This window comes from Falco biarmicus, chromosome 4 (genome assembly GCF_023638135.1).
Source record: "Falco biarmicus isolate bFalBia1 chromosome 4, bFalBia1.pri, whole genome shotgun sequence".
Lineage (NCBI taxonomy): Eukaryota > Metazoa > Chordata > Aves > Falconiformes > Falconidae > Falco > Falco biarmicus.
This window is the reverse complement of record NC_079291.1, coordinates 110,914,720-110,942,590: the sequence shown is the minus strand read 5'-3', so window position 1 is coordinate 110,942,590 and position 27,871 is coordinate 110,914,720. Positions and strand designations below refer to the sequence as shown.

Here is a 27,871-nt window from a genome sequence, read left to right as displayed (position 1 = left end):
AACTAATCTGAAGGGAACATGCCTAGGAAGATACGTTACTGCATCTGTGTTTAGCTTGTCAAAGAAATATAAATAGGTGTAAGCATAGGGGCTGATCAGCTTCACTGCCTCAGGAACACCAGAACTGGTGTGCATCTCTACAATGCTCAACTGTAGCTCAGTTTTTCCTGCCTGTTTTGAGTTTAGCAGTTGAGACAGGAAGAGATCTAGAAACCAGGTGAACCAGGAACTTTTTTTCTCCCAGCACCGATGGTTCCTTCCTGATGTGACTCTAAGGGTGACAACGCAAGGAGGAATTGTTTCGATATTAAAGCAGCGTTTGTTCTGCAATAAAGGGAGAACCCAAGGCTATATGTCATGGTTTTGATCTGAGCCACGGGTACAGATAGCTCCTTGTAGAAGAACTGGAAGACACATTGTCGGTTAATATTCTTTCCTGATTATCCTGAGTGGATTTGATGTAATGCTTGCTTAATGTTAGAAGGGAGGAAGGTGGGAGATACAGGATATATTTCACTTCCAGCTGCGTACGCAGTGCTGGTACCTTTTCCAGCAGGCTTGTGCATGTCGTGCCCCCTGGATAGCTGTACACGGTTGTTTTAAACACCAGCTCTTCCCTCATCAGGCACAAGCTGCTTGCTCTGAAAACTTGCTCCGTAGGCGAGCAGCCTGACTGCTCCCCGCATTCCTGCGGCGCTGCTATGTGGGACACATATGCTGGCGTGTTGGGCTCAAGGTGTGTTCCTGTGGCTGTTGGATAAAATTCTTTTTGTCTGAGGAAAGTCACAGTCAAAAAGCGTAAGATGAGGGAACAGACCCATGAAACAGCAAAGGCTGTTCTGAGAGGGAGCTTGGCAGAGCTTCAGGAATTCCCCTGCTGTACTTGCAGACCTGTTAAACACTGTATGTAAGCGTATTCAGCTGGAGTAAAGCAGTTGATATTGGAGATGTTACCTGGCTGTTAGACATGACTGATTAATACTGAAGCTTCTTTTTAGCTGTTTTGGGTGGGTGGAAAGGCCAGTGAATGTTAAAGAAATGGGCATTCTCTCTGCTGGCCATCTGCCAGGTCACGCCCTCCCATTTTTCACTGAGCACCGAGGCAGTTGCTCTCTGCAGCGTAGGACAGCAGAGGGAGGAGAACCCTCTTCTGCTTCGCCTCTGACACTGCAAAATCTATACAGACCTACTACTTGAAAACGCTTGAGGTGACGCTTTATCACAACTATCAACAGAATGATGTAAAAGAAAGAAAAAAAAATGTAAAAGTGAATGTGGTTAGGAAGGAGGTGAGCGCTGGAAAGAAGACAAGCACTCAGAAAGGCGAGGAAGGGGAGGAGGGACAGATTAAAGAGTGCACGCAGAAGTCAGGAAGCATAAGAATAGCTATGATAAATCCTCTGAATCCCAAATAATCACTACTGCTCCATTTTAGAAATTTATCTGATGCACAAATGAAAACTCTGCAAAGATCTTCTCGCTTCCTATGGCTACCACCGCGTTCTGCCCGCACGGTGTTGTGCCACGCATTGAAGGCACGACATTTCTGACGACACCAGCAGCGGTCACTGTGGTGAAGGCCGTGGCTGAGATGCTGATGATAACCGAGTTATTTTATCTATCTTTTTCCGTGACTGCTGATGATGCAGTTCTGTGCTCTGGAGGGTGTTGGGCTTATCGTGTCTGCATAATTTGCTTTTAGTGATAAAAATGACACTAAACCTTGTAAATGAATGCTAAACCTTGCAGATTCTGTAGCTGCTGCCAGCAATTGGCTGATGCAAGGCGGTTGGTGGTATAGTCATCGACATTAGAGCACTTTATACATCTGTGTTAGGAGGTCATTTGTTAAAGCCTCTTCAACTTGATTTGGGTTGCGCTGCCATTTGGAATCCAGTTGTGAGAGGATGCTGTCTACCTGTTTGGAGCAGTTAATATCATGATGTGTCAGAGATTTTAATGAATTTTTTCAGAGGCTTAAACAATTAATTTAACATCAAAGGATGTGTTAATAACACGAAGGGAAGACCGGGATAAATGCCTTTAACGGTAGTGGCTGAAGATGTTCCTATTTATTTAGAAATACCGAAGGCAAATCACCCCAACAAATTGAAAGCTCTAATTATAAGAGCTTATCAGAGTAATGTGCCATTTATTGGAGTTCATACTGGCAATAGAAAGTGAATAGGTTTTTTTCTGATCTTCATAAGAATGAAAAATACGGGACACTAACTGCTTCCACACTGCATTGCAATCTTCTGGGTGCCTGATAAGCCTGAACCTTGCCAGGAGGCAGCTATTGCTCTGTAATCTGCAATTTCCTATTTCTGGTTAGTTATCTGATATATGAGTTATTTATTTTCCAGACTAGAGTGAAAGCTTTTCGCACTGGGTAGGTTTTGATAATTGTTTCTAGAGGTTATGACTGTGCAAAATGTGTTAGTAAAATAAATTTTGCGATTTTTTCGCCCCGGAGTTATTCATACGGAAAGGTGTTCTTGTGTCTTACACAACAACCCTGTATTCTGGACTCGTACTCAAATGGAGACTGACATGGGAATAAAAACATGGGTGGTGAATGGTCCCCATCCTATTAAAACACGGCTTCTTCTGTAACCTTAGAAAAAGACTTTATTCTTTTCTGTATTTTGCCCATCTGCATAAGTGGAAAATAATTCCCTGGAGGCCAATTGGTGAAACTTGATTCACTAAGTGAAAAGTGCTTTATTTTCTCAAATGATCCAAAAATGAAAGTAGAAATTATTTTATTATGTCTATTTTTTACAATGTTTTGCTGCAGAATGTAAAGAATTATTTTATATCTTCTTAATCATTGTTTGGCAGAATTGAACATGGCTGTTAAAATGCTAATCTGGCTCCAGCTAAATAAAATTCATCAATGGCATTTGTTATCCTTAGGTTAAACTGACTGCCAGAAGGCATCCCAGTAAAGCAGATAGTACGCTTCGGTCCCAGTTTAGGAGAGCTTTAAGCATAAACTTAAGACTTTGGCAAATCCTTTCCATTGATATTTAATCAGAGAGCTGGGCTGAAATGGGTTTACTGTGACACATAATTTTAAACAGTAATTCTCCAAAAGTACATAATGAGCTGATCTCATTCCCTTTGAAGTCTGTGCAAGTTTTGTTGATGTTTTGGTGATGCAGGATCAGAACTTTCCATGTAAATTCTAGTAGTGTATAGTGGTGTTGACACTGCCTTCATCGTTATTAAAAATCAACTCTGTTAAGCTCTGTAAGACTTGTGTGATATTACGTAGTTTATATTACACAGACCCTGCTGTTTTTTAGAGGGACATTTTATCCTGCTATATTATTTTTGATATATGTATTTGTACACACACATACGCATTTTTTGCAGGTATCATTGACAGCACACAGGTGGAACAGAGGCAGGTTGTAGCTGTGACTGGTGATGGGACGAACGATGGACCAGCACTTAAAAAAGCTGATGTTGGCTTTGCAATGGTATAATCTTGAGCATATTTATTGATGTTTGTGTCATTATAAATTTGCTGTAAGAAGTTTTCCATTCATTAAGTCTTGACAAAGTTGTTTAGTTATTACTTGTCAGTGAAGCATTATATGGGAGAGGGTAAGTTATTTTGCTTCAGAATCCTTTCATTTACTCTGTTAGATTCACTGACATTGCTTGCTGTGATACTTTTTCAGTATTTTGTTGAAGGTAATTATTTGCTATATGGAGAATCCCGTGCCAATACAGAAAAAATAACTCTGAGTTCTTCACAAAAGTGGAGTACAACAGTACTATGTTTGGTAAAATCCAACACTAATTGTAAAAATGTCTTCCTAACATAATCTGACTCTCAAGACATTATTATAGAAGACTATATATTAAGATACATAATTCTCATTTTTGTTAGCAATTCTGTTCATGTGTATTAATAAAATATCATCAATGACAAAAATAACTCAGAAGATCAGTAGTCATTAAGCTGATAATTTAAAACACTCAGAACTATCATCGCAGGAATTCCACTACTCTCTGTCAATTCCCTTTTCTGCGTCCTTATTCACTTTCAAAACCAGGCCACATTAGCTAACTTCCTAGCAAATGTAAAATACAGGATATACTCAGCAGTCACTGTTACGGTGCTGGGAAGTCCCTGGGTGGCTGTGGGCTTTGAATGAGTATGAAGATTTGTATTCCGAGTGTCTCTGTACTTTCTAATTGGTAATTTTATTCGCAACGAATTTTTGCAGGGTATTGCTGGTACGGATGTTGCAAAGGAAGCCTCAGATATCATCCTAACAGATGACAATTTCAGTAGCATTGTGAAGGCTGTGATGTGGGGCCGTAACGTCTATGACAGTATCTCCAAGTTCCTGCAGTTCCAGCTCACTGTTAACATTGTGGCTGTGATCGTGGCTTTCACTGGAGCATGCATTACCCAGGTAAGGTTAACTGCAGGTGTCGCTTCAAGTATGGGCCAAATCCTGCCACGCTACATTTTCTGCAAAGTAACGGTGGCTTACATTTGATTCTTACTTCATGCAACAGAAAGTATGCTTTCTGAAATTCTTCTGAGCACTATGAGTGTATTTAGGATCAAGCTGCTAAGTGTTAAATAGCTGTTGACATAAGGAGGTGTACTAATCCATCTTCTTCTGGAAGTAAATTGCTTTTAGGAGCTGCTAATTTTTATGCTGCCTCCATACAACTCCCTGTTTTTTGTTACATGTTTTTGTCCTGACTGAGCCTGTGATGATAGGACAGAAAATGTCAGGGACTGGGAGGAGGAAGAGGTTATGTGACTTTGCCTTTTCCTCTCAGAATATTTCATTATTGAATATATATGTCTTGATGGATTATGGAATGGGATTATTATTTTCAGGAGAGCACTACAGAAGTAATCCCAGCAGGGGAGCTTTTTGACTGATGAAATTATTTTGTTGCTTTCAGGCAGTTCCTTTTCATTTCAGATGCAAATGACAAACCGATTCAACGACACGTACTGTTGGACTTTGATCTCTTTCTCCCTGTGCATTAATCCCTCATTGTAATCCTGGAGTACACGGAACATATCAGGGACTTTTACAAAAAGCGTATGTGAAAGCAATCCACGTTTTTTTCCCTTCAAATTACTGCTTTTTGATTAATAGCGGTTTCTTTTACATAGAAAGAAAAAAGGATGTATTTAGTACAGCACGAGGCTTTTGTCCTTCATTAGAAAACAGCGAAAGATGCAGGGTTTAGTGCCTTCACTCCCTAAGATAAGGGCTATTTCAGGTGCAGCAGACAGGAGCTGTTACAGAATGCCTCCTTTGATGGAGACACATTGTGGGAAAGCTGATGCTTCCCTCAGTAGTGCATCATACAGATGCACATACCTGTCTCAGCAGGTAAATTTCACCTCATGCACACCTGAGCAAAACAATGAATAAGTCATTAGCTCTGCTCCAGGGTAAACTTACATTGTAATCATGGAAGTGATAGCTGAAACCAGAAACCCAGGTAGCTTTACAAAACCGTGAGGTCAAACTTCTCCTAAGCCTTGACTGACATTTAGAGGGCTTTTTAGCGCTGCATGTGCAGTGTCTGCAAGCTCCTGGCTTCTTCTCGCTCCACGTCAGAGCCGGGGTCGGCAGAGGTGTCAGCACAGAGCTCCTCCGCGCTGAGCAGGCACCAGGCTGGTGCCTGGGCTGGGATCCGCAGAGCAGCCAGAAACGGCTGGGTTTGAAGCAAGCAGAAGTGATCTTAACAAATGAAATCACCATTTTATTCTGTGCAAGGGAAGCCCTGAAACCTCAATTCACTTGTTTTCCAAGCAGTCTAAATGGTGAGCTGCTAAGTGCTAGTCCCCTGCCACGCTGCCCCCCGGTCTGGGTGATGCCCGCGGTGGCCAGCGAGCCTGTGCCGTGGGGCAGCGGCAGTGCTGCCGCGGCAGAAGTCGGGTAACTTTTCCTTTTCCCGTGGGAAATATATCCAAGCATATTGAGAAAATTTTTAGCCGTCAAGTAATCGTTGCTGGTAACAGAGGGTACGTGAAAAAGGACTAAAACTCTGGGAGGTTAGTCCTTGTGGATTTTCATCAGGAAAAAAGTGCTAACAGCAACACGGCCAAAATACCGTCGTTGGAGCTGAGGCGAGTGCTTCCTTTTAAGACCCTGTTTTATAGACTTTCAGTCACTGCCTACTAACATTTATTTAAAGTGATTTTTTTTTGGTTAATGTCCAGCATTTTTCCAGTTGCTTCATGAAAGCGTGAAGGGAAATATATTCTGTTTGTTAACTAAAGAATTTCTACTTTATTCTTGAAGAGGTAAAACATTACTGAATTAGTGCAGACTATTTTGCATGTGTAGGGCATAATCAGTTCAAGGGTATTCTCCTTTTTAATTCCGGAGCTTTCTTCATCCTTTGAATGATTCCGTTGGCTTCAAGAAGGATTTGGACCTGGCCCAGTGCATGTATACTGCCCCAGTGGTCTGTGAGACCCATCGGTGAGCCTGTCAAGTCTGTTGTCCCTGTTTACAAGTTTTAACGTACACCTCCTAGAATTCCTGTATTTCTGTCCAAATAGATTCTTAAGCAATGTGTTCATTCGGCAATAAAAATGCAAATCCTGAGGAGAGATCTGAAAGGAGCTAAAATTGAAATTGTAGCAGAAAGGCAGCAGTTATTTCCATTGTAGTTCTGTTGACACTCGACGGCCTGACTGCTGATAATCTCAAGTAGCTCTCAGGTCTGTCTCATTAAGAAGGATCTTGCCTTGTGAACAAACATTGTTAAGCTTTGACTCAAAAGATTCTAGCTGGTGAGAGGGCATTATGCTTGTTTGGCTCATAAGCTTTACTAAAAAAATTACACTTGGGAACATACTGTACCCTCTGGTTGCTATGAAAATAGCTTTAGCACAAAATGCATGAGTATACCAAAAAAAAATTAAAAAATCTTGTGTACAACAGGCTAGGTGCACACACATAGACCTAAGTCTGAAAAATTGTATGCAGGGCTGAAACGTTTAAGTTCTTAACAAAAAAAATGAAGCTAAAATCTATAGTTTCCCAATGGCAATACAGCTTTCTGCGACCTTCAAAACGCAAGCAAAGAAGGTCCATGTCGGACTGAATTTTACTTTGCTTTTAGGTAGTCACTTTGACTTTCTTTGACACAGAGAATATAATTTTAGTCCACAATTACTGTGCAGGTTAATGTGTATTACACAGGCTCTATATTTGGTGATTTTTCATCAAATCTAGAATGAGAAAAAAATCCATGTAGGTAGTAACATTTCTTCTGTGCTTCTTGATGTCACCTCTCAAAACATCTGTCCTGCAATTCAGAACCAGCATACTGGGATGCTTTGAATGTGAAGCTTCTTTTACTTTTACCTACTCTTTTTGTGTTTCTACTGTTTGTGCTTAAAGGAAGTACAAAGATAATAACATCTTTGTTTTGCCTTTTTTTTTTCTTTTTTTAACACTTGGGTTGTGCTTTGTAGCTAAATAGACTTGATTTTATTCGGTCTTGATCCTGCAATTGCATTGGTGGACGTGTAAATATGTGTATGTGGTTGTATTGCTGCAGGACTCCTAATGAAACCACAGCAACTCTGTATTAATGAAAAGGTCCAACTGTGTGAGTACTATTATGAGTAAAACTGGGCCTCCAAGAAGCACCCAGAGAATGCATTGCCAAGTAGGAGCTGATTTGTTTTGTCCAGAGCACCTTAGAGTGCCATGGAGAAGCTTGAGAAAAATACTAGGTAGAACCTGTAACCATCAGTGATCGTTTTAAGGTTCTGCTGCTTTTTTTTTTTTTTTTTTCTCAAATACATAAATAAAATTGGTGTCCTTGCCAATTCCACCTCAGGGAACTACTGTTTAGTTTAATTCTGTTAAATGTTAAGCAGATACTGTTTTATTATTTACATACTCAATGCCTGCTTTAGCAAGATGCTGCTGTTAGAGAGGATATCTACCATAGCTGCTATTTCTGTTTCGTCCTGGTTTGCTGTTTCAGTACACGTTTATCTACATGTACATAGTGTATGTGACCCTATGTGCTACTCCAGTGTTATTGTACAAGGATTATAAAGAAGCAGCAGTGGGCTGTTAAAGAAGTACTTACGCAGACTGAAAGGGACCAGTGCAAATGGTTGTTTGCGTCTCCATCGTGGGTCCCAGCACGAAGCCACGTTAAGGTGACAGCAAGCATTCCGAGCAGCGTAGGGGTTACAGATACAGTGTCACCCCTTGGCAAGCTTAGTGTGGCTGCTGCCAAAACCGAGCTGCCCCTTGCAGGGATCTAACTTACCTTGGGCCCTGTTTCAGTTTAAAACAGCTCAATGTAAAAGCCAAGAGTTTGCAATTTTTGACTAATACTGAACTCCTGTGTTGTGATTCTACAGCTGATATAAAGCACTCAGATCTAGGTCGCACAAGAAAACCAAGCTTAAAGAAGTTTCTGATTAAAAGCTGAATCGAGGTCACTCAATCTGTAGCTGCATAGGTGTGTCCTCTTTGATATATTTTATTTTTAAAAAAATATTCATTTTTCGCTCATTCAAAGGGATGGAGAAAAGCAACCTACTGTTTCTAAGACTTACAGGTTAGCTACAGGAGGGAAGAGAGGAAGATGAGCTTTAATTCTTGACTTGTTGGTTCATTTCGTGCCGGGTGTGCCCGGAACACCCGCAGTGAGATCACAGCCAGTATTTGGGCTGGTCAGCGCGGTTTGTGTGGCACAACGAAGCTGAGCTGTGTTAATTCACTTTATCTTTCAATTAATCTAATTCATTTACCTCTTGCTTCCTTCTCTCTGTGTTGCCCAATGCATACTTTTAAAATGATCAAGATGTGGTTATCGTGACCAGTTGGAATAGAACCGTCCTTTCTGTTTAGCAGCTCTTACCCCAGCTTAAGATATAAACTCTTATATTCTGACTTCATTCTTGGAATAACGTTTTTGCAGAGCCCTTGATTGACTCAGTGAGGGTTCTTCTTTGGAGAGCTGCCTACAGTTGTTGTGAATTTTGTACTTCAAATGAGCCATTGCTCCTCGTCTCTAAGTATCATATAGAGAGGTCTATATGTACCTCACAAAGCCAGAAGGTTCACCCTCTTTTCTGTCCCCAACACAGTACCGAGAAAATATTAGGTCATTATGTTTGGAGCAGTTAAAAATAATCTGGGTATGTACAAAATAAAGATTTTAAAAGGCAGTTCAGTCAAATGGGACAGTTTTTTACTGGAACTACAAAGATAGCAGGTTTATCTCCATGCCAGATTTTGTCTGTGTCTCCAACTGCTGAGGCAATGTAACTATTCAAAAAGGTTGCATTAAAGAAAGAGAAGATGAAGGCTGTGTTTTTAACATTGTACATTCAAATTATTATTATTATTCTCATTCTTTGAGAAAGACTTAATGTTTTAGCAGACATTAGGAACTGAAAACAGTAACTCTATAGGACATTATGTTTGGAAAATTAAATGTTAATTAAAAAGCACTGTAGCAATGAACTACCGCATGAATCACTTATTGTTTTTCCAGATCTTGTTCAAAAACTGAGGATGATCTATACTTACATGTATAAGGCAGTAATTTACATGGTTATAATGTTTTACTGCAGAGTGGTATTTGCCAAATCCTAAAATAATAGCATTGGCAAATTTGAAAAAGCTATCATGTAAAATCAAAGTATGTACTGTTTAGCTTTGTTTTGGGAAGGCTGAGAGGCATGGAAATAGAATTGAAGGTGCCGCTTCCATACAATTAGTAGAGGGTGTAATCTAGTAGCAGAAGCAAGGAAGGGCTGACTTTTTTTGCAGTAATGTGTATAAATTTAACCTACCACAAGATCTCATTTTTATGAATCCATGCATGCGTTCTGTGACAAGTGGGAGTAAAGATGTATGGGTGAAAATACCTTTTTATTCCTTTACATACAGCTTGTCATGTAAATCAAAAGTAACAAGCTCTAAAATTTGTGAGGCTCTGCATGTCACAAAAGATTTGTAGTTTATTTCCAGCCTTTGGCGATATGTACTTTTAAGTGTTTCCAAGATGAAGTGTAACATCACTTGATTTAAGGGACATTTTCCTTTTACCTCTAGGCCAACGTTAACCTATTTCAAGGTCAGGTGGAATGGAATTTGACAAATAAGTGGTGATTTTAGGTGGTTTGCAATTTGAACAGCTTTCATCCCCAAAGTTTTCAGAAAGTGACTTAAGAATTATTAGCTAGTCAGTTAGTGGCTAAAATGCAGTGAAAAGAATGTTGAATTTGCATCCCACTTGCATAAGTGACTAGAACCTGTAATGAAAGACTAAGCTCCTTAGCCAATATGTATTTTCCTCAGTTTCCACCAACTAATCAGAAATCAGATAGAGTTGCAGTGGAAATTTCATTCCACTGCCTGCCCAGACTAATGTGTATTTAATGTTTTGGCTTCAGCTTAGAATGAGCTTTCACACTTGACTGAACAGCGTAGCGCTGCCAATAATAGATAATTATTAGGGGTACCATAGCCACCCAAGGTGATTGGCAGTGTGAAATGGTGAGAACGTGTTGTTGCCAAAACTGATGACTGCCAATTACAGCTGTGTGACTTAGAAACTGAAATAATCTGACTTCCCGTTATGCTAGGTATATGTCAGGCTCTGATAGACGCCTGAATATTTGACTCTACTTATTAAGTGTAACAGACAAATTCCATCTTATTGACATAGAAGTCAGTGTATGAAGTGGAAATTCAGCTATAGTAACATCTCAGAGTAGAGAATCTTTCTCGAGAAAACTTACTAGACAGGTAAAAATAGGAGAAGGAAAATTCTTCAGTAGAAAACATGTTTTCCTTTTTCTTTATATGTTGTGTCCAAGTCCAGGGTCTCTGAGCCCTAGCAAAAAACTGCTTTTAGTGCAAGTGCCCTCTGTGTTTGAGCCATTAGTAGTGGTAAATATAAATGAGGAATGAAGTTTGTCCTGACTGCTTTTTGTTGTTTAGCTGCCTCTAAAAATAAAATGTTTCCTATTTCTGCGGCTCCATATCAAATGAGTGAGCTGAACTCTTCAGGTAAGCCCAGTTAATGCAACCCAGAACCAACAAGTCAAGAATTAAAGCTCATCTTCCTCCCTTCCCTCCTGTAGCTAACCTGTAAGACTTAGAAACAGTAGGTTGCTTTTCTCCATCCCTTTGAATAAGCCAAAAATGAATATTTTTTAAAAATAAAATATATCAAACGTTGTGTAAATGCATGGGTGTTAAAAATACGTTTTCAAGAGGGAATAATATTTGATCTCAGAGGACAGCTGGAGTACAAACCAGATCCACAAGAGACCAAACTCCTTACCCTTGTTCTCCCTATGTCCTTGGGCTGCTGAATGGATATTGGCCCTCATTATTTGATAATATTTCATTAAAAATGAGCATTTAACCCTTGGAAGAAAAGGGCAGGGTTCATAAGGGTTTTTTCATTGGCTTTGATTTGCCTTGTATGCTGTTCCATAAGTTCTTCGCTTCTGCATGGAGCTGCTGCAGCGCCGCGGCAATGTAAGGCATAAAAATAACGCTTTGACCTTCCAACTTTTGCACTGTAGATCAACTCACTTCCATTATAAAATGTGTCATACTGATACCTGATTACTTTTGAGATTTTATTTTCCTAATAAAACCCGTCTATTTGGAACAAGAAGCAGACCTCACCGATACTGCCCATTTTGTTTTCAGTCTGAAGGCGTAGGAGGCTGTTAGGTACAAACAAGGAACCTAACCTACATCATTTTTCCTGATATGAATCCTTGAAGCAATTGCATCTCTCTATCATTACAGCTGCCCCAATGAATTAGAAATCAAAACTTTGTAATAGCCATCTAGAGTTCTCCTGAGATCTGTGGTAGTTTGCTTTATTTATTTACTTTTGTTTTGTTGGTTTGTTTTGGGGGGTCTTTGTTTGGGGTTTTTTGGTTGTTGGTTTTTTTTTGGTTTTGTTTTTTTTTTAATGTGATCTAAAGTCCTCTGTAATATGACCATAGACTCATTCTCGTATTCAGTGGGGAAAGAGCTCCTTCTAGTGGGGGGCGATCTGCTGTGGAAAAGCAAATGCTTCATCCTGACAAGTGGTAATGTGGGGTTTTTTTCTTTCCAGTTCCACTTTTTCAAATATGCTATCCTGATAACCATTAAAATAACAAAATTTTCTTATTTTTGCACATTTGAGATAGTTAAATGAGTTTCAGAATGTTTTTTTTAAATTCAGGCATCAGGCATCTTTTTTGTCACTGTTGTTTTTAAAAGGTCTTTATTTAAGTAAGATATATTAAAATGTCTCGGTAATTGTTTCATACATTTCTAATAATTTCAAGCTGTTTCTGAAAAAACATATAGATAGGTTATAGTAAACATATAGATAACATATAGCAAAAATATAGATAACATATAGGTTATAGTAAAAGGAAACAGTACTTTTTAGGTTGTTTCAATATAATTTTTCTTCCAGGAAAAAACCCTCCTGCTTGTATTATCTAAATCCAGCTGCAAATTTAAGCGTGATGCATGGAGTAACAAAAGGGTCTTGGGAAATGTCTTCTAAAGTGTTAATGTTATGCTTTACCAGAATGGTGTGATTGTAAAGATCCCTTATTTAAATGACTGGAGAGAAATAATTTATCTTGGCTGAGATCACTGTGTTTCCTGTGATTCTGGTCTTGCATAGGAAACATAGGGAGGCCGGAGTAGGTCAGACCAAGGTGTTTCGGTGTCCTGTCCTCAGCACCGCTTGCAGTCACACGGGAAGAAATAAAGTCACAGTGACTTACCTGACAGTAATTCTTTTTCTAGGAAATATTTAACGTCCTAATTTGTCTCCACAGGACTCTCCTCTAAAAGCTGTGCAGATGTTGTGGGTCAACCTGATTATGGACACCTTTGCTTCCCTTGCCTTGGCCACTGAACCTCCGACAGAGGCTCTGTTGCTGAGAAAGCCGTACGGCAGGAACAAACCTCTTATATCCCGCACCATGATGAAGAACATTTTGGGCCACGCTGTTTATCAGCTTACTCTCATATTTACGCTTCTTTTTGTCGGTAAGAAAGTTTGTTAGGCTTGTTGCTTAGTGTAGAAGCATCTAGGTCTTGTAGCCTGACACGTCAAAGTGCTTTAAATGTAACCCCTCAATGTGCGCAGATTAAGTTTGTCACAGTTAAACAGCTGGCAGGATTGAGCTGTTTGATGGGATCAGATGGGAAAAGGAATAGTTGCAACAGAGGGATTTAGTCACCTTTCACATGTTGTTTACATTGGGAAGGGCCTCGGTGAGCTTTTTTGCCTCCTAACAAAATGCAGGTTTGGACTTTGGCAAAAGTTTCTGTTAAAACATAGCGTAGAAGGTTAGGTTTTAACGGGAGTATCCAGCCTGCTGCTTCTATACTGAAATTTCTTTGAGAGACTAGTCATCTTTAGTAGGCGTGTAACAACAAATTAAAAAAAAGCACAGCAAAAATCAAGATCCATTTTATCAACATCTAGAGAAGCTGTAATTGGGAGCAAAATGTTTGCCATAGTCCGGAAGTATTACTGATCTTAGGTAGTATAGATAAGCAAGTACTCAGTATTAAGTGATGCTAGTAACACTCTGGTTTGGTATTTAATATCTAGAATGGATAGTAAAAGGGAAAAAAAATCTAATCTGTTAGATTAGTGGACTCTTCTCCAGGCCTTGCTAGCAATGGATGCTTTTTATAAATTGTAATTTGGAGAGGGGAGGGAAGGAGGAGGAATGTTTTTTGCTGCAGGGAGTAGTAGGGGCTAATAATAGATTCTGCTGCTCCACAATCATAAGTGAGTTTAGTCAAAGGACTGATAATTTTATCAACTGGGTATTGTTTTCTTGTCTCTATGTCATTGCTGTTCAATTACATGTGTTGTCTTTTAGGCTTTTTTCTTTATAATCAGACTTCCCTGTATGCTGTAAATGTAAATTAATGGTTTTCAGGAGTTTTTTGAGCTCCATTGTGCAAGTCTTACTCCACTTTACTACCAACTGGCAGCTTATTTGTAATGGAGGCGGTGGTCTGTTTACAGTAGAGCAATTCAAACCAAAATAACTGCCAGGTTTTGAAGAGAGATGGTCTGTGATATTGTTAGGCTTACAGTGCATTTGAAGAATGTCTAGTGAGTCTAAGGAAACTGTCATTTCAGATTCTCCAAAACAGGTGTAGAAGGTCTTGGTAACTGATGAGTCTTGGAACGAGAACTTCTGTGAACTTTATGGGGAGTGTTAATTGCTTGATGGTTTAAAATACTTTATACTGAATCCTGATGAAAAGAAAACCAGGGTTTTTCGCCCTAGTCTAACTACGTCTGAGGGTGTCTGAAAAACCCTTGCATACTTTGAAGGACACAGCCCAACGCATTTTCTGATAAGCCTCGGAAATACACTCTTTTCCTTTCTAAACTCTATGAGGCTCAGCTTTGCAGTGAGATGGTGTTCTAAACTCAGTGTTTCGAGTTTAGAACATAAGTTCCAAATGAATGAGAAATACTTACATTTGATCAACTGATACTTCCTTTTAATAGCAGGTTTCTGTAGAGACTAGTACATAAAGTTTTTCTGTTTTTTGTATGATGTGGCAAAAAATACATTGTGTTTGAACATACAGTAATGCCTTTGGGACATCAGGCACATCAGAAATCCAGAGGTCACTGTCTAGTTCTGTCCAACTGTAGTATAAAAATATCTTAACCTCAGCAACTAGGTGTAATAAACTTAAAGTTGATGTACTATTACAGCTTTTGGAACTTCTTTGGAAATTAAAATTAGTTATGGGCTTAACTACTGCCATTCCACAACAGCAGCATGTTCTGCTTTGCTAATTGATGCAATCAAACAGAGACTTAAGGACAGGTACAGGAAAGTGTTATTCTTATATTTGTGTTTCTGTGTGTATTCAACAAAAGCAAATAGATGTTATATTTGTATGTGTATGTGTATCTATAAAAGATAAAATTATGATATCTGTTTGCTTTTGTTGATTTTTTTCCCCTTTATTGTTCAGATGTAGTAAAGGGAATGTTTTCCAACACCGAGTTATGTCTCTGGAGATGCATAATCTTCTTAAAAATCTCTGCTCTCTCCCAGTCTTAAGTTTTGTGGCCTCATACTGTGTTACCGATACATTTGTGATATCGCAATCTACTTTCTGTCAGAAGACTATAAGCCAAAATTTTTCTTTGGAAACTGGCTTGTTACTCACAGGGACTTGAATGTGAGCTACTCAAATATCCCAAGGCAAAAAAAAAAAAGCTCATTGTTAACTTAGTTGATGGAATTAATGACCTCAGGAGAAAACCTGAGGAAACCTTTCTTCTTCTTTTTTCAGAAATCTTGAATGCAATGCTAACGGCATAGAAGAACAATGTTGAAGGTTTAATTGGCTTTTATTAACACGCTAGTTACAAAAGAGTAGCATTGTGATAATCTTCTTTACTCTTATTATTTACACTCGCATGTGAATGCCCCATCCTTACGTTAAGGCAGTGCCTCTTTCACTTTCAGTAACTGTGTGTTATCTGTAAACTTTGCATATAAGAGGGTGGATGAAGATGGGGCGGCGTGCGCTGGCTGTGTGCGCGTGCCGGCCGGGAAGCCAGCTGTGTCCTGGGCTGCATAAAGCCCAGCGTGGCCAGCACTTCCAGGGAGGTGATTCTCCCCCTCTACCCACTCCAGTGAGACCTCACCTGGAGCGCTGTGTCCAGTTCTGGTGTCTCCAGTACTAGACATGGACCATAACAGGTCCATGTGTGGAGCCACAGAACTGATCAGGGAGCTGGAACGACGTTTCTGTGAGGAAAGGCTGAGAGAGTTGGGCTGGCTCAGCCTGAGGGAGAGCTCTCAGGGGGCTCTCGTTGCAGCCTTTGGGTGTATAAAGAGGGCTTTTAAGAAAGACAGAGACTTTTTACCAAGGCCTGTAGTGACAGGGCAAGGGACAGAAGATTTAAACTGAAAGAGGGTCGATTTGGTTGGACATAAGAAATTTTTTTGCAATGAGAGTGGGGAGACACAGGAACGCGTTGCCCAGAGAAACTGCCAATGCTGCATCATTGAAAGTGTTCAAGGCCAGGCTGGCTGGGCCTTGGAGCACCATGACCTGCTGAAAGATGTCCTTGCCCATGGCAGGGAGGGTTGCACTAGATGATCTTTTAACGTCCCTTCCAACCCAAAGCTTTCAAAGCAGACTAGCAGAATGATCAAACCCAAATCTATTTAAAACCAGGAATGCCTTTGTTTTTTATCATTAATATCCTTGAATGCTTGTGGAGAGCCATGCCATACCGGGTTAGCAGGTTGGTAAAAACTGCTGAACAGTGGTTGCTTCCAACCATTGTAGAAAATTGCACATGTACTGTCAGTGGTCTCAAATGCATCAGGAGAATTGACTTCTTAGAGTAGTTACTACTTGGTTAGAGGAAAAATGCTACTGGAAACTGTTTGCATAGGTGTATTGTGTTATTAGACAGATGGAAGTCATCATTTGAGAAGCTTCTTGCTCAGGAAGTTTAGATGTCTTTTGCTCGCTGGTGTTATAAATTCTGCCTGTATTAGAGTAAGTGCAGAAAGCAGAGCACAGGAGGCAACCAGCTAAAGCAAACAAGGGGAATATAAATTTGTTTTGATTGATTTATTCGAGTGGAAACCTTTCTTTTTTGTCTTATACATAGGTGAGAAAATGTTTAAGATTGACAGTGGGAGGAATGCACCACTTCACTCTCCTCCTTCAGAGCATTACACCATTATCTTCAACACCTTTGTCATGATGCAACTTTTCAATGAAATCAATGCACGGAAAATCCATGGCGAAAGAAATGTCTTCGATGGCATCTTCAGAAATCCTATTTTTTGCACTATTGTACTGGGTACATTTGCTATTCAGGTAATGGTCTGGGCAAGAATTTGTAACGATTCATCAGAAATCTACCTTAAGTTTTTTTTCCTGTGTGTTTTTTTGAAATGTAAATGCTGTAGGAGGCACACTTAATAGTAAACCACCTGGTTTCAGATACTTTCTTAATCAATACAGGTGTCAATAATGGAAAGTGTTATGTAGCCATACTAATACAGCATGATTTTTTATCATTATAACTAGGTCAAATCTTAAATTAATCTGAAGTACAATGGTAACAGCCATCATGATTTGTTGATAATGTAGCTGGGTATTTTAGAAGAAATTATTAAATAGTATACCGAACAATAGCAACAAAGCATTTTACATTAGTTTACTACTCCATGAATAGACAAATCAGCTCTATAGCTATAATAGACAAATAGGTAATGCTGACCTCTTCTTCTGAGGTTAAATGCCACTGCCAAATAGCAGTTGATGTTCTCAGTAATACTGCTTCTTGGTAGTAATTCTTCATGTCCATCTGTTGAGCTTGCTGTCTCAGTCACATGTGAACATAATTACAGAAATACACACTTTTCCCAAATGGTTGTAATTTTACTTCTGTAAGAACCCTAATTCCTCCTTTTGCTCCCGTATCATCAATTTGCTGGCATCTGTCCTGTACTTGATACCATTTGACATTACCTTCTAGAAGTCTTCTGTAGCCCTCACAATTGGTTAGAGCTCAGCTGTTGCTATCTTGATATTATTATTGCTCAATTCTGCAGTGGCATCCTGGAAGCTGTCAGTATTGGGACCTTTCTCATGAAAGGAGTAAGGAGGATGATATTTGAATGTGGGCTATAGTGGTTTGAAACAGGAAGGGGGAACCACTCAGTAATGGGAGAAAGACCACCAGTGATTGGTAGTAGAACTTGATAGTGGTGGTCTTTAACAGCTAGTTTGAAAACATGGATTTACTGCTATGAACTAAAATGCCTTTAGGAGAGGCCTGACAAATTCACAATCATCTCATTTTTTATTTTTTCCCCCCATCATGGATAATGTTTGAGGATGTTTTGTTAGTTCTAGGCATTACTGTGCTCAGTTGTCTGGCTGAAAAGCGTCATCTAGCTGCTAGCTACATCTCTGAATCAGCTGCGGAGTTCACTCACTGTTCCCTACTGAAATAGTACCTGGAATCCTTAAGTGCACAGCTCAAAGCACTAGGGTGGTGCTCTGACAATGCATCAACAAGGACATTGGAGCATAAGAGTACTTAGGCTGCGACTCTTACTGGGTTTTAAGTCTCTTTTTAAAATCAGGTGATTTTTCATGGGACAACAGGTTAATCTTTCTGTTAATTTTCCACTTTCTTTACTATGTTGTGGGAATACAGCTTTGTGTAATGCTGCTTGTAGGAGCAATGTCAGAAAAGTATTTACCATTTTAGCCGTGTGTTTCAGTAGCTGGGTGTGTGAGCCAGGCATTTTCTTCTAAAGAGAAAATGACCCTTTCCAGGTGCTTGGATTATGTAAATGGATATGGGAGATTACAGAAGTGGTTTTATTTTATATTTAAAACTTTCTTAGTTCCATACATATTTACTACACTTCCTGTGATGTACAGACTAATTGGCTTAAGTATATCATCTTGGAGTGCCATAGTTCCATTAACTGTCAGTTAGGTTAGTTTAGTTTAGTCTTCCTAAACCCCTCCAAAAAAAAAAATAATCCAGCAGCGGTGGCCAAATTTTTAAATTAAAAATATGGAGACTATTACAATGAATCCTTGCTAAGGATCAGCACGTGCTTCTGTGAGAGCTACAACAGCTTGGAAAATAAAAGGGTAGTTACCACTCCTGTCATCAGACAAGCAGTAGTTTATTTTTTTAATTCCTTTCTCTGCTTTCAGAATAAAGAAATAATTTTCACACTGAAGGAAGATCCATTAAAATCTTCCATACAGCATTTAGAAATTTTTCTATGTCAAGCTGTAATTTCTTTCTTATTATTTTAGCATCACATTCATAATTTTTGTTTTGCCTCGTCCTTTTTCCTTACTCTTTGCAATCATTTCCCCACTTCCTATCCACTGCCTTCCATCCTCTGTCACTTCCTTCCTCCTGCGTATTTGCACTTCGCATGGAATGATTTTGTGTTCATAGTTTGTGTTTATTCACTCACACAGGCAAGCAGCCACTTGATGTATTAGTGTTACTTTGTGTCTCAGACTGGACATACTACTTCAAACTGCAGTTCTGCAGCCTTTGACAGTTTAAATTTCTGGCTTGTGATTTCAGGTCCCTGGCTTTGCAGCAAACAAGAGATAGGAATAGTACCTGGTTTCCAGTTAGTTAACCCTTCTCAATCTAACCAGTCTTAGAAACTTGTTCACATTCTATGCGAGTTGGTTATCCTGCTGCAAGCATGTGGTTTTCCCACCCTCTTTCTCCAACAGGACTAGATTTTGGTATGCTGTCAGTCTGTCCTTGATAGCACATCTGTAAGTGTAGAGGGGAAAACATCTCATGCAACGGACAATCCAAAATAAACATCAGGGTCAGCATATCCCCAGCTGAGAATACTCGGAAGCTGGGAGAATGGGGACAGTCCTGTTTCCCTTCTGCCTAGGAATCCAGACGTGACTGTTAGATGTGAGGCTAAGGAAGCCTTAGCAGGAATTGGTATGGTTTTTCAGACCTTTATTTCAGGGTGCAGACGTTTGTGTGGTTTGATTTTTAGTGATCGAGATTCTGCAGTTGTTGCTGGATGGCTTCCAAATATGTTCTTCTGGCAGCTTGACTTAGTGCCACCTGAGAGTTCTAATGATGCGTTTGGAATATAAGACAGTATTTTGATTTTGGGTGCTCTTTAGATTCAGTCCACTGAGCAAGAGATTATTAGGATGTTTGACCATTCTACCGGTAGAATATGTTGGAATCAAACCAGCAGAGCTCTAATATGTAGAAAGACAAAGTAAAATCTCAAGTAAAATATGACTGAAAGTTGTTGAGGTTTTTGTGGGGTTTCACTGTTTTTGGAGGGAGTATTTTGGTTTGGTTTTGGGGTTTTTTTTTCCCAGAAAGTGTTTAACTTTCTCTTCTGCTTTTCTTTGTAGATAGTAATTGTGCAGTTTGGAGGAAAACCATTTAGCTGCTCTCCCCTGCAGCTTGACCAGTGGATGTGGTGTGTATTCATTGGATTAGGAGAACTTGTATGGGGTCAGGTAAGCATTCAGGAATGTGCAGGTTTCTTTCTTTTGGTTTTATAAATAAATCAAAGATCTGATATTGTTCATAATCCTGCTATACTGTTGTTTCCTTGATCTCTCACGATGTTGTATTTAGCACACATTGAAATGCAGGGTGCTCTCTAAGTTCTTGAAGAACAGATACAGTAGTAAGGATAACTTATCCCACTGCTTCTTTTGATTTTTGTTAATTTTCCTGTCTTTTCTTTCCCTAAGCAGGGTGTGCTTTCACCAAGGTGTTCTTCAGTTAGGCTTTTTCATGAAAGATGTTTGATTCATAACCTAGTCCTCTAGTCACAAAAGAAGTATAGTAAGGGCAGACACACTGCAACCTTTCCTGCAACCGAGCACCCACTGCAGCACGGGTATGTTCAGCCATGCCAAATTTTTGGAAGTGAAAAGTTCTACTTCCATGTCAGCCCGCTCATTCCCTTGCTGAAACTGCTGCTCTGTCAATCCCCAGTAGCCTCATCGCTGGCGTGGGACGAAGTCCAGTGCATTTAATAGGTGCCTGCAGTGATCCTCTGCCCTGCCTGCTTCTGTGGGCGGTGGATGGAAGAGGGGGGGAAAGAAAAAGGATTTTTTCCTAGAATAGTTGTAGAGAAGTGCAGTTTAATTCATGCGTCATTTTAAAATTCTGCTGCAACCTCTGTCATCATTAGCTAATATAAAATCACATCTAGCTGTAAAAACAAGTGTCAATGAGGTAATTAAATTATTTTATTATCTGTCTGGGAGTAATACTACAGATACAATCAGTATTGTTAAAATGCTACGTTGGCCTTGTATGTAGGAACACGTATTGCAAAGTTAATAATAATGTTAATTTTTTCATCTTTGCATTATTTATGTATTTAAATTGATGCCACCTGTGAGGCTACATTTTGCCTCTCAGATGTAAAGATATGTATAGATCAACTAGTTTGCCGCTATGAAGAAACAGGCAAGAAATTGCCAACTGCAAGTGACGGCTGAATGGTTCTGTTGGAAGTGTGATGAATAGGTGATAGCTTTCAAAACTGATTATTTGTTCTCTTATGGAAAAAAAAATTACTTTTTGGACAATTGGGCCTCAGATTTTTTTTAAGAAATAAGCTCAGAGTTATTACAGCTTTTAATGCGTATCTTGCTGGAAACCACCGCTATGAGATCGTTGTACTGTAATTATTACCTGAAGATGGGATTTGATTTATGACCTTGGAGGACGAAGAGCTAAAATCTATTTGATAACTCTTGGAAAGAAAAATTTGTTTTCAGCTCATGGGAAGATACCACCTTTGGGAGAGGGGAAGAAATGCAGGGAAAGGGAGAAAAATCCTAGCTGTTTTACCAGTTCATTCAGCTGGGAAGAATTTGCCACAGCCTTTCATCAATGTGCTATTTGACTTCTAAATTTTGTTATACATGGTTATTACATAACCTTTGAAAACTAAGAATAATATCAGCATCTGTTTTCAGGTTGAAGATGGGCATAGTTGCCCAAGCCTTATGGTGAGAGCCTAACCGTTAAATTAAAATGGCGATTGGGATACCTCAACAATTTTACCACTGAAAAGACTACAATTTTACACAGAGAAAATATAGAGGAAAAAAATCTTTGTTCTTGTGGTCAGTATTTAGTGATAAACCAGAAAAAAAAAAAAACCACAAGCTGAAAAAATGTATTATTTACATATTTCCATGCTTTACAGTTTGTAGCAAGGCCTCTCTTCATGGAGTTCCGCAGTAGGAGAGACCCCTTGCCCTTTCGAAGAGGTGCTCCTCTCCTTTCTCAGCCTCTTCTCTCCTGCTGTCACTAATCCTAGTTCAGCACAAAGCAGATTGGTTATCCCTTTGTTTTATTAGTTTCCTGAGCCTGCTGCTCTTGTGAATCACTAAAGCCAATTAAGATTTTTGAGTTTGGATGTTAAATTTGGCGCTTTAAAAAAATCATTTGAGGAACAGTTTTCTAAAAGGTGGCCCTCATCACTTCTGAAAACCAGTTCTTTCCAAAGTATTTCATGTTACATCCCCAGAATTATTGATCGCTCTTTAAAACTGCAATACTTTTCCTGGGAATGTTAGTTAGTTCCTTAATCTACACCCAGTCTACTGAGCCTGCTGTTACCTGAACTGGGCCGGTGCCTGCAGATACAGAAAACAAACGAACAAACAAAAAGACACGCAAACACCCAATGAAAAGAATTAGAGCAGAATCTACCAGCCTAGCTTAAGAGAAGTTAAGGAGAGGATCGTTCTATTGCACAAAATCACTACCAAATACAGTTGTTTCTGTGTGCACTATCTTGCAAGTCCTTCATCACCATCAATTTCATCAGATACGAGAGACTCTCAAGTAGCTTCTTTCTGTAGAGTGCTGGCACTATAGTGTTTTGAAAGCTGAGAAGCTGAAGGAGTTTCAGTAAGTATTTATAAATGACTAGCATTTACCTTTTCTTTTTTTCTCTTGTTCTGTCTTTGCTCGTGTCACACCAATTTATTAATATTCCAAGTTTACAACTTGCGTTTCAACCCCCAAAATGCATTTTAAAGAAGTTCTTTAGTAAGGTAGAAACAAATTGCTGTTTGTTTAGGGTTTGTTTTTTTTTTTTTTTCTTTACATTTCTTTATAAATTATACCATAAAAGTGGAGTTGTGGATCATGAAGTTCAAGGAGACCCTTGGGAAACTCAGCAGTTTATTTTCATCCCAAAAATGTTTGGTGCCTTTTCAGGTGTCTTCACTATATCCATTCCAGTTTTCCAAAACTGTAAGATGCATCCTCACTAAGTTTCGTGCAACTGTCTGATTCTCTCTCTGTTTTCCACACATTTGGCCTTCAGAGATGTAATTCCTCACTGCTGAAACAAAGACAAACAAAAAGAAAATTGCAGCACTTTTTTTTTTTTTTTTTTGCTAAATGGGTCTAGTAGTTAACTTTGTAGATATTTTTTTAAGTGTTCAATATGTTCCAGGCAATGTCTTGTTTAAATAGCCATCTGCTCATGTTTTTGTTCAAGCTGACAAAAGACATCAGAACAAAGAGAAAATGACTGCCCAAGAGGATAACGCTGAAATGTATTTAAAAATAATTGTGTTAGAAACTTGTCTAACTGCAGTATTAGTTAATTTTTAAGATTATTAGCTCTCTCCTGTATTAATTACTTCCAAGGACCACTCTGGTGAACAAACAGAATAAGAAGAGGGGCTGAGTTAATCAGAATTTATTAGGAATAAGGACACATAGTAAGAGAGAGCCCTAGAAGTTGTCCAACAGGAAGACAGTCAAACCCACCTTTCAGAAACTTCATTTTTTATATGTGCTTAGAAAAGCATTTCAACTTGCTGAAACAAAGAGAAGCTGAATACGTGAACCAATGTAGCATGAGAAGATTTAAAAGCATGAGCTGCAACTAGTTTTAAGCTTACTTTAACATACATGAGGCTATTATCAGTCATTAGAAGTACCCAAACTTGCAGACATGCCAGTCTTCCTAAGTTTTCTTTAAACGATTACATTCAAATGCTTCCATCTTCTTTCAGTTTTTTGAAAAAGGACGTGTTCCCTGATCTTAAGCTTGCTCCATAGCTATGTGTTGCCTGTGTGGTTTAACGATGCAAGTAATGCTAATTGTTTACACAGTAAACGATGTATTTTTTACTAAAATGGAGTTGAGTTGTGTAAGGGTAAAGTACCGTTATGAATATGCTTATCTTAGGTTTCCTGAAATATTATAGATCCCATTAAAATGTCAGTGTCTTTTGTAATTAGCAGATTATTATGATATTGTTATTGAATGAGGCTTATGTTTTCAGTACTTGTTTATAATTTTAGGTCATTGCAACCATCCCAACAAGTAGGCTAAAGTTTTTAAAGGAGGCAGGGAGGCTCACTGAGAAGGAGGAGGTCCCTGAAGAAGAACTCAATGAAGATGTTGAAGAAATTGATCATGCAGAGAGAGAACTTCGACGTGGACAAATTCTCTGGTTCAGAGGGCTCAACAGAATCCAAACCCAGGTATGCTAAAAGTGAATGCCCACATGGTCTCAAAAAAAAAAAAAAAAAAGATGTTTAATCTTGATCAAGGCAAGATAACGTTGTAAGGAAAGGCACAGGGTGTTTGTGTGTGCGAGTGGTGGTACTTGTTATTTGCTTTACTGTTTCAAAGGAGGAACACATGAAAAAGTGAAATAGGTGAACTGAACAAAGGGGTGTGTGCAAAGAGACAAAGTGAAAAGATTATAAAATGATAATATGCAAAAAATAGGACTACTTTTTTGTGACTGCTGTGAATAGACATTCTTTTTCTACTTCAGTGATGAAGTAGAATAATAAACATAATATTAGAATATATAGATGAAACAGAATAATAAAATAGTGCTACTATAAAATAGCTGTGACAGTGCTTAGCAAAATGTTATGAAGGGTTTCTGAAACATACTGGTTTATTTTGTCAAAAATACATTGTTGTTGCCACTTCTGCAATAACAGGATAATTTAAAATGTTGAGTCTAAAATGCCATTTGATTGATTAAAAAAAAAATAATCTCAGTTCTGGCACTACCATATATATACATCTCATGATTAAAAGGAAGTTATTTTCTTTCCTATTGGGTAACGAAAAATGTGTTTCTGGATTTATTTTTAGTAGTAACGGCCTAAGCAGCTATTAAATATTGAAACGTGTGTGTTGGCTACTATGGATGATTCCTTAGAAATATCTTTTCATTTTAAAAATCCCCAGCTTTTGTTAAATGCAAAAAAAAGGCATTTTTCAATACACTAAATGTTTACACTGAATCATGGTGCTAAATATAGTACAGCTTAGGTTATCTAGTAAAGTTTGTCCTGTAGTGCTAAAAGATTATTTGAACTATTTTGCCTTCTCCATTGCAGTGAAGTGGCATGTTTTGTAGCACTCCAGTCCTCTCTACTTGATCTTTCTAAGATCAAGTATTTGTGCAAGCTTACAGAAGAGAGCAATGTTTTACATGGTGCTTACAAGAAAAAATACGTGGATAATTAAGAAAAATATTTTTTTCTTTAAAGAATCTTTTGAAGAACATTTTTATTTCAGAAGATTTTGATTTTTGTCTTCATTCAAGTACTTTGTCCCTTTTTCCATCTACAAATTTGTACTTTTTTTTTCTGCAGAAAGAGGCAGCCATGCATTTTAGAAAAAAAATGAGGGAAAGCAGTTAACAGAAAGTAGGACATTTAGGTTTCTCTAGTGCATCTACAGAGCAAACAATAAAGAAGGTGGAAACTACCATCAGAGGGATGAAGGGTTTGGGTAAATTCCCAGGATTCTGTGGTAATTAATTAAATATGGATCTTCAGCTTTGAGGTTGTGTGTCTTGACTCTTATTGAGTCAGGAGCACTCATCATTAGTGAAAATTCAAATTGTCACAGTATAAAGGTGACAAGCAGGTGCCCAGGTAATGGTGATCCCTATGAAAAGGTGACCTCTAAATGTGCATTCTTTTCTTCCTGATGGCTGTAGGAGGAGTGTTGTCTGTTGGCATTTCTGTCAGGATGTCTTTCTGGTTGTGGTGAGTGTAAACAACTATGAGCACAAAAAAGCAAATTACTCTCTCAGTTCTTTTTCTAGTCTGAGAGGTAGCTTTTAGTTCTGCATATCTTTGTCCACTTAATTCACAGATAAATTATTCTTTTAAACTCTTTAAAACAAAATGAACATTAATTACATTTCTTTGCTAACATCCGTCTTCTTAGTTTCCTTTCTGCTCTTAGTTGTAGAAATATCTTCGGTAGGATATGTTATTTCTTTCCTGCCAAGAAGCCTCTGTGATTTTTTTTTTCTCGTTTTGTTTATCCAGTGACTTTGACTTTTACATCCATTTCACATCTGTGGAATGATAATGAAAAAAGGAAATGGGCCAACAGATTCAAAAATAGTTCCAAGGTATCCACTGGAGAGTGATGAATTTATACAGAGGTCAAATTAGATCCACTGTTGGATGGACCTTGAGTTGAGCGCATTTTGATGCTCTATGTGTTGTGGCCCATCCAAATGAATTCATACACTTGTACTACATTTCTCAGGAAGCCAGCTAAAGAAGAGTTGATGGAAGAAGATGAGGATGTCTGTAGCATCCTTGGGGAGCTGGAGGATTTGCAAGAATCCTCTGATGTCTAATGCACTTCTGGAGATACGGAAGAAGAAGGTAGAGCATCCCCTCCCTTTATATATATAACAGGATGACAGTAAGATTAGGAATAAACTCTAGACTCTCATAACTGGATTGATCATTCAGATCCTAACAAGACCCGTTTCTACCATCATGCACTTGTGATGTATGTTAGATTATTTTTGTTTATTTTCTATTCAGTCATTGTTGGACAGATAGCCACAGCACTCAACAAAAGCCTTCAGTCCTAAGACAGTTATAAAGATTCCACGTTAGTGGGGTTTGGTGGGGGTTTTTTTCAGATAACTGAGAGGTCTTCCTTATAATGCTCCAATAAAAACTCATCCAAACTGACAAAACCTTTGCAGTACTAAAGATATCTTTCTCTTTTTCACACCCTCTTTCAAAACAGAGGATTCAAAGCGCTGTTGATTCTTCATATTGCAATGTCAGACGTATTTCTGTGAAGACATGCATTAGTTTAGTCTAAAGAAAGGTGTGTGAAAAATGCACATAACCAAGTCAAAAAGACTTGATATCTACTTCTGATTTTATTGGGTTTTTTTTCCTACTTTTGTTCATTTAGATATTTTGTTGCCATAACAATATACTATAGGGCTTCTCTGGATGGATGCATGTTCTCCTTCTCTGAATGGAAGAGTGTTTCCTGACGGGGTCCTCTCTCAGAAGCCCACTGGCACAGCAGGTTTCACAAAGGACCCATCCTAGTCATGCGACTTTCAGAAAGATATAAAGGTGGTCTCAAGTTGTGTCAAAGACAGGACTTTGCAACCTCTGCTAGTTTTCATCATTTTTTTCCAAGTCTTTGCTGCAGTTCTCACAAATTCTTCATTCTGAAGGAAGAGACAAGACTGATCATGCTATCTTGACAGATCTAGTAGCCTTTGTGAAGTTCGGCAAGTTCACTTTCAGGCAAAACTGCATAATCTGAGCAACAACCAAAACTCATGGCATCTTTTTTAATTGTCTACCAAAAAAATATTCTACTTGCCTCACATTTGAGTATGGAAAAATGCAAAGTGTGAGGATCTGAAAACTTTCCAGGCTACAGGAGAGATTTTTACACCACCAGGCCTGATTCTTTCCTCCTCTGCTTCATTCATCCCATGATTCAGTTTGCTTTATCTGCTTAAGGTGGGAAATAAGTGTATATAAATATTCTTAGAATAAAAGCGAAAACTCAAAAATATACAGGTGACGGGTGCTACTGGAAAAGGACAATTTCTCTTTAGATACTAAAAAGTACATAGAGTACTTTTCTTTCCCTTCTTTTCCTGCGTTTAAACTTTTCTCTCAAACCAGTGCAAACCCTGTAGCAATGGAAGCTACTCCTGGCAAGTACTTTTGAAGTTAGGTAAAAAACTAGCACCTCGATTTCTGGCTTTCCATATAGCTTCTAATATAGAAAACACTGCAACAACCCAGTGTAAGTGGAATGAAAACTGTTTTATTTCATGCAGAAATGTGTTTTTTTTTGTTGTTGTTGTTGGTTGTTTGTTTCGTTTTTAAATAACATCCTGGTAGGAGATTAGGTGCCTGAGACTTCAGTCCTGTTAATGTTAATGAGAACAGAAATGCTTGCTGAAAGTCTGTTCTG

The 27,871-nt window shown here is 38.7% G+C and overlaps 1 protein-coding gene across 12 annotated transcripts in view; it reads left to right on the top strand.

Annotated features, from left to right (window-relative positions):
* The window catches only part of ATP2B2 (ATPase plasma membrane Ca2+ transporting 2), a 432,089-nt gene that overhangs the window by 387,208 nt on the left and 17,010 nt on the right, over window positions 1–27,871 (top strand). For all 12 annotated transcript variants that reach the window (XR_008821629.1, XM_056337586.1, XM_056337596.1 and 9 more), the window contains 6 exons: window positions 3,382–3,488; window positions 4,245–4,436; window positions 12,857–13,070; window positions 16,705–16,916; window positions 19,989–20,096; window positions 23,935–24,117. Coding sequence is in view for 11 of the 12 variants with exons in the window: in XM_056337586.1 (XP_056193561.1) it covers window positions 3,382–3,488; window positions 4,245–4,436; window positions 12,857–13,070; window positions 16,705–16,916; window positions 19,989–20,096; window positions 23,935–24,117 (1,016 nt within the window). In the remaining variant the exon portion in view is untranslated. The remainder of the gene's footprint in view (window positions 1–3,381; window positions 3,489–4,244; window positions 4,437–12,856; window positions 13,071–16,704; window positions 16,917–19,988; window positions 20,097–23,934; window positions 24,118–27,871) is intronic.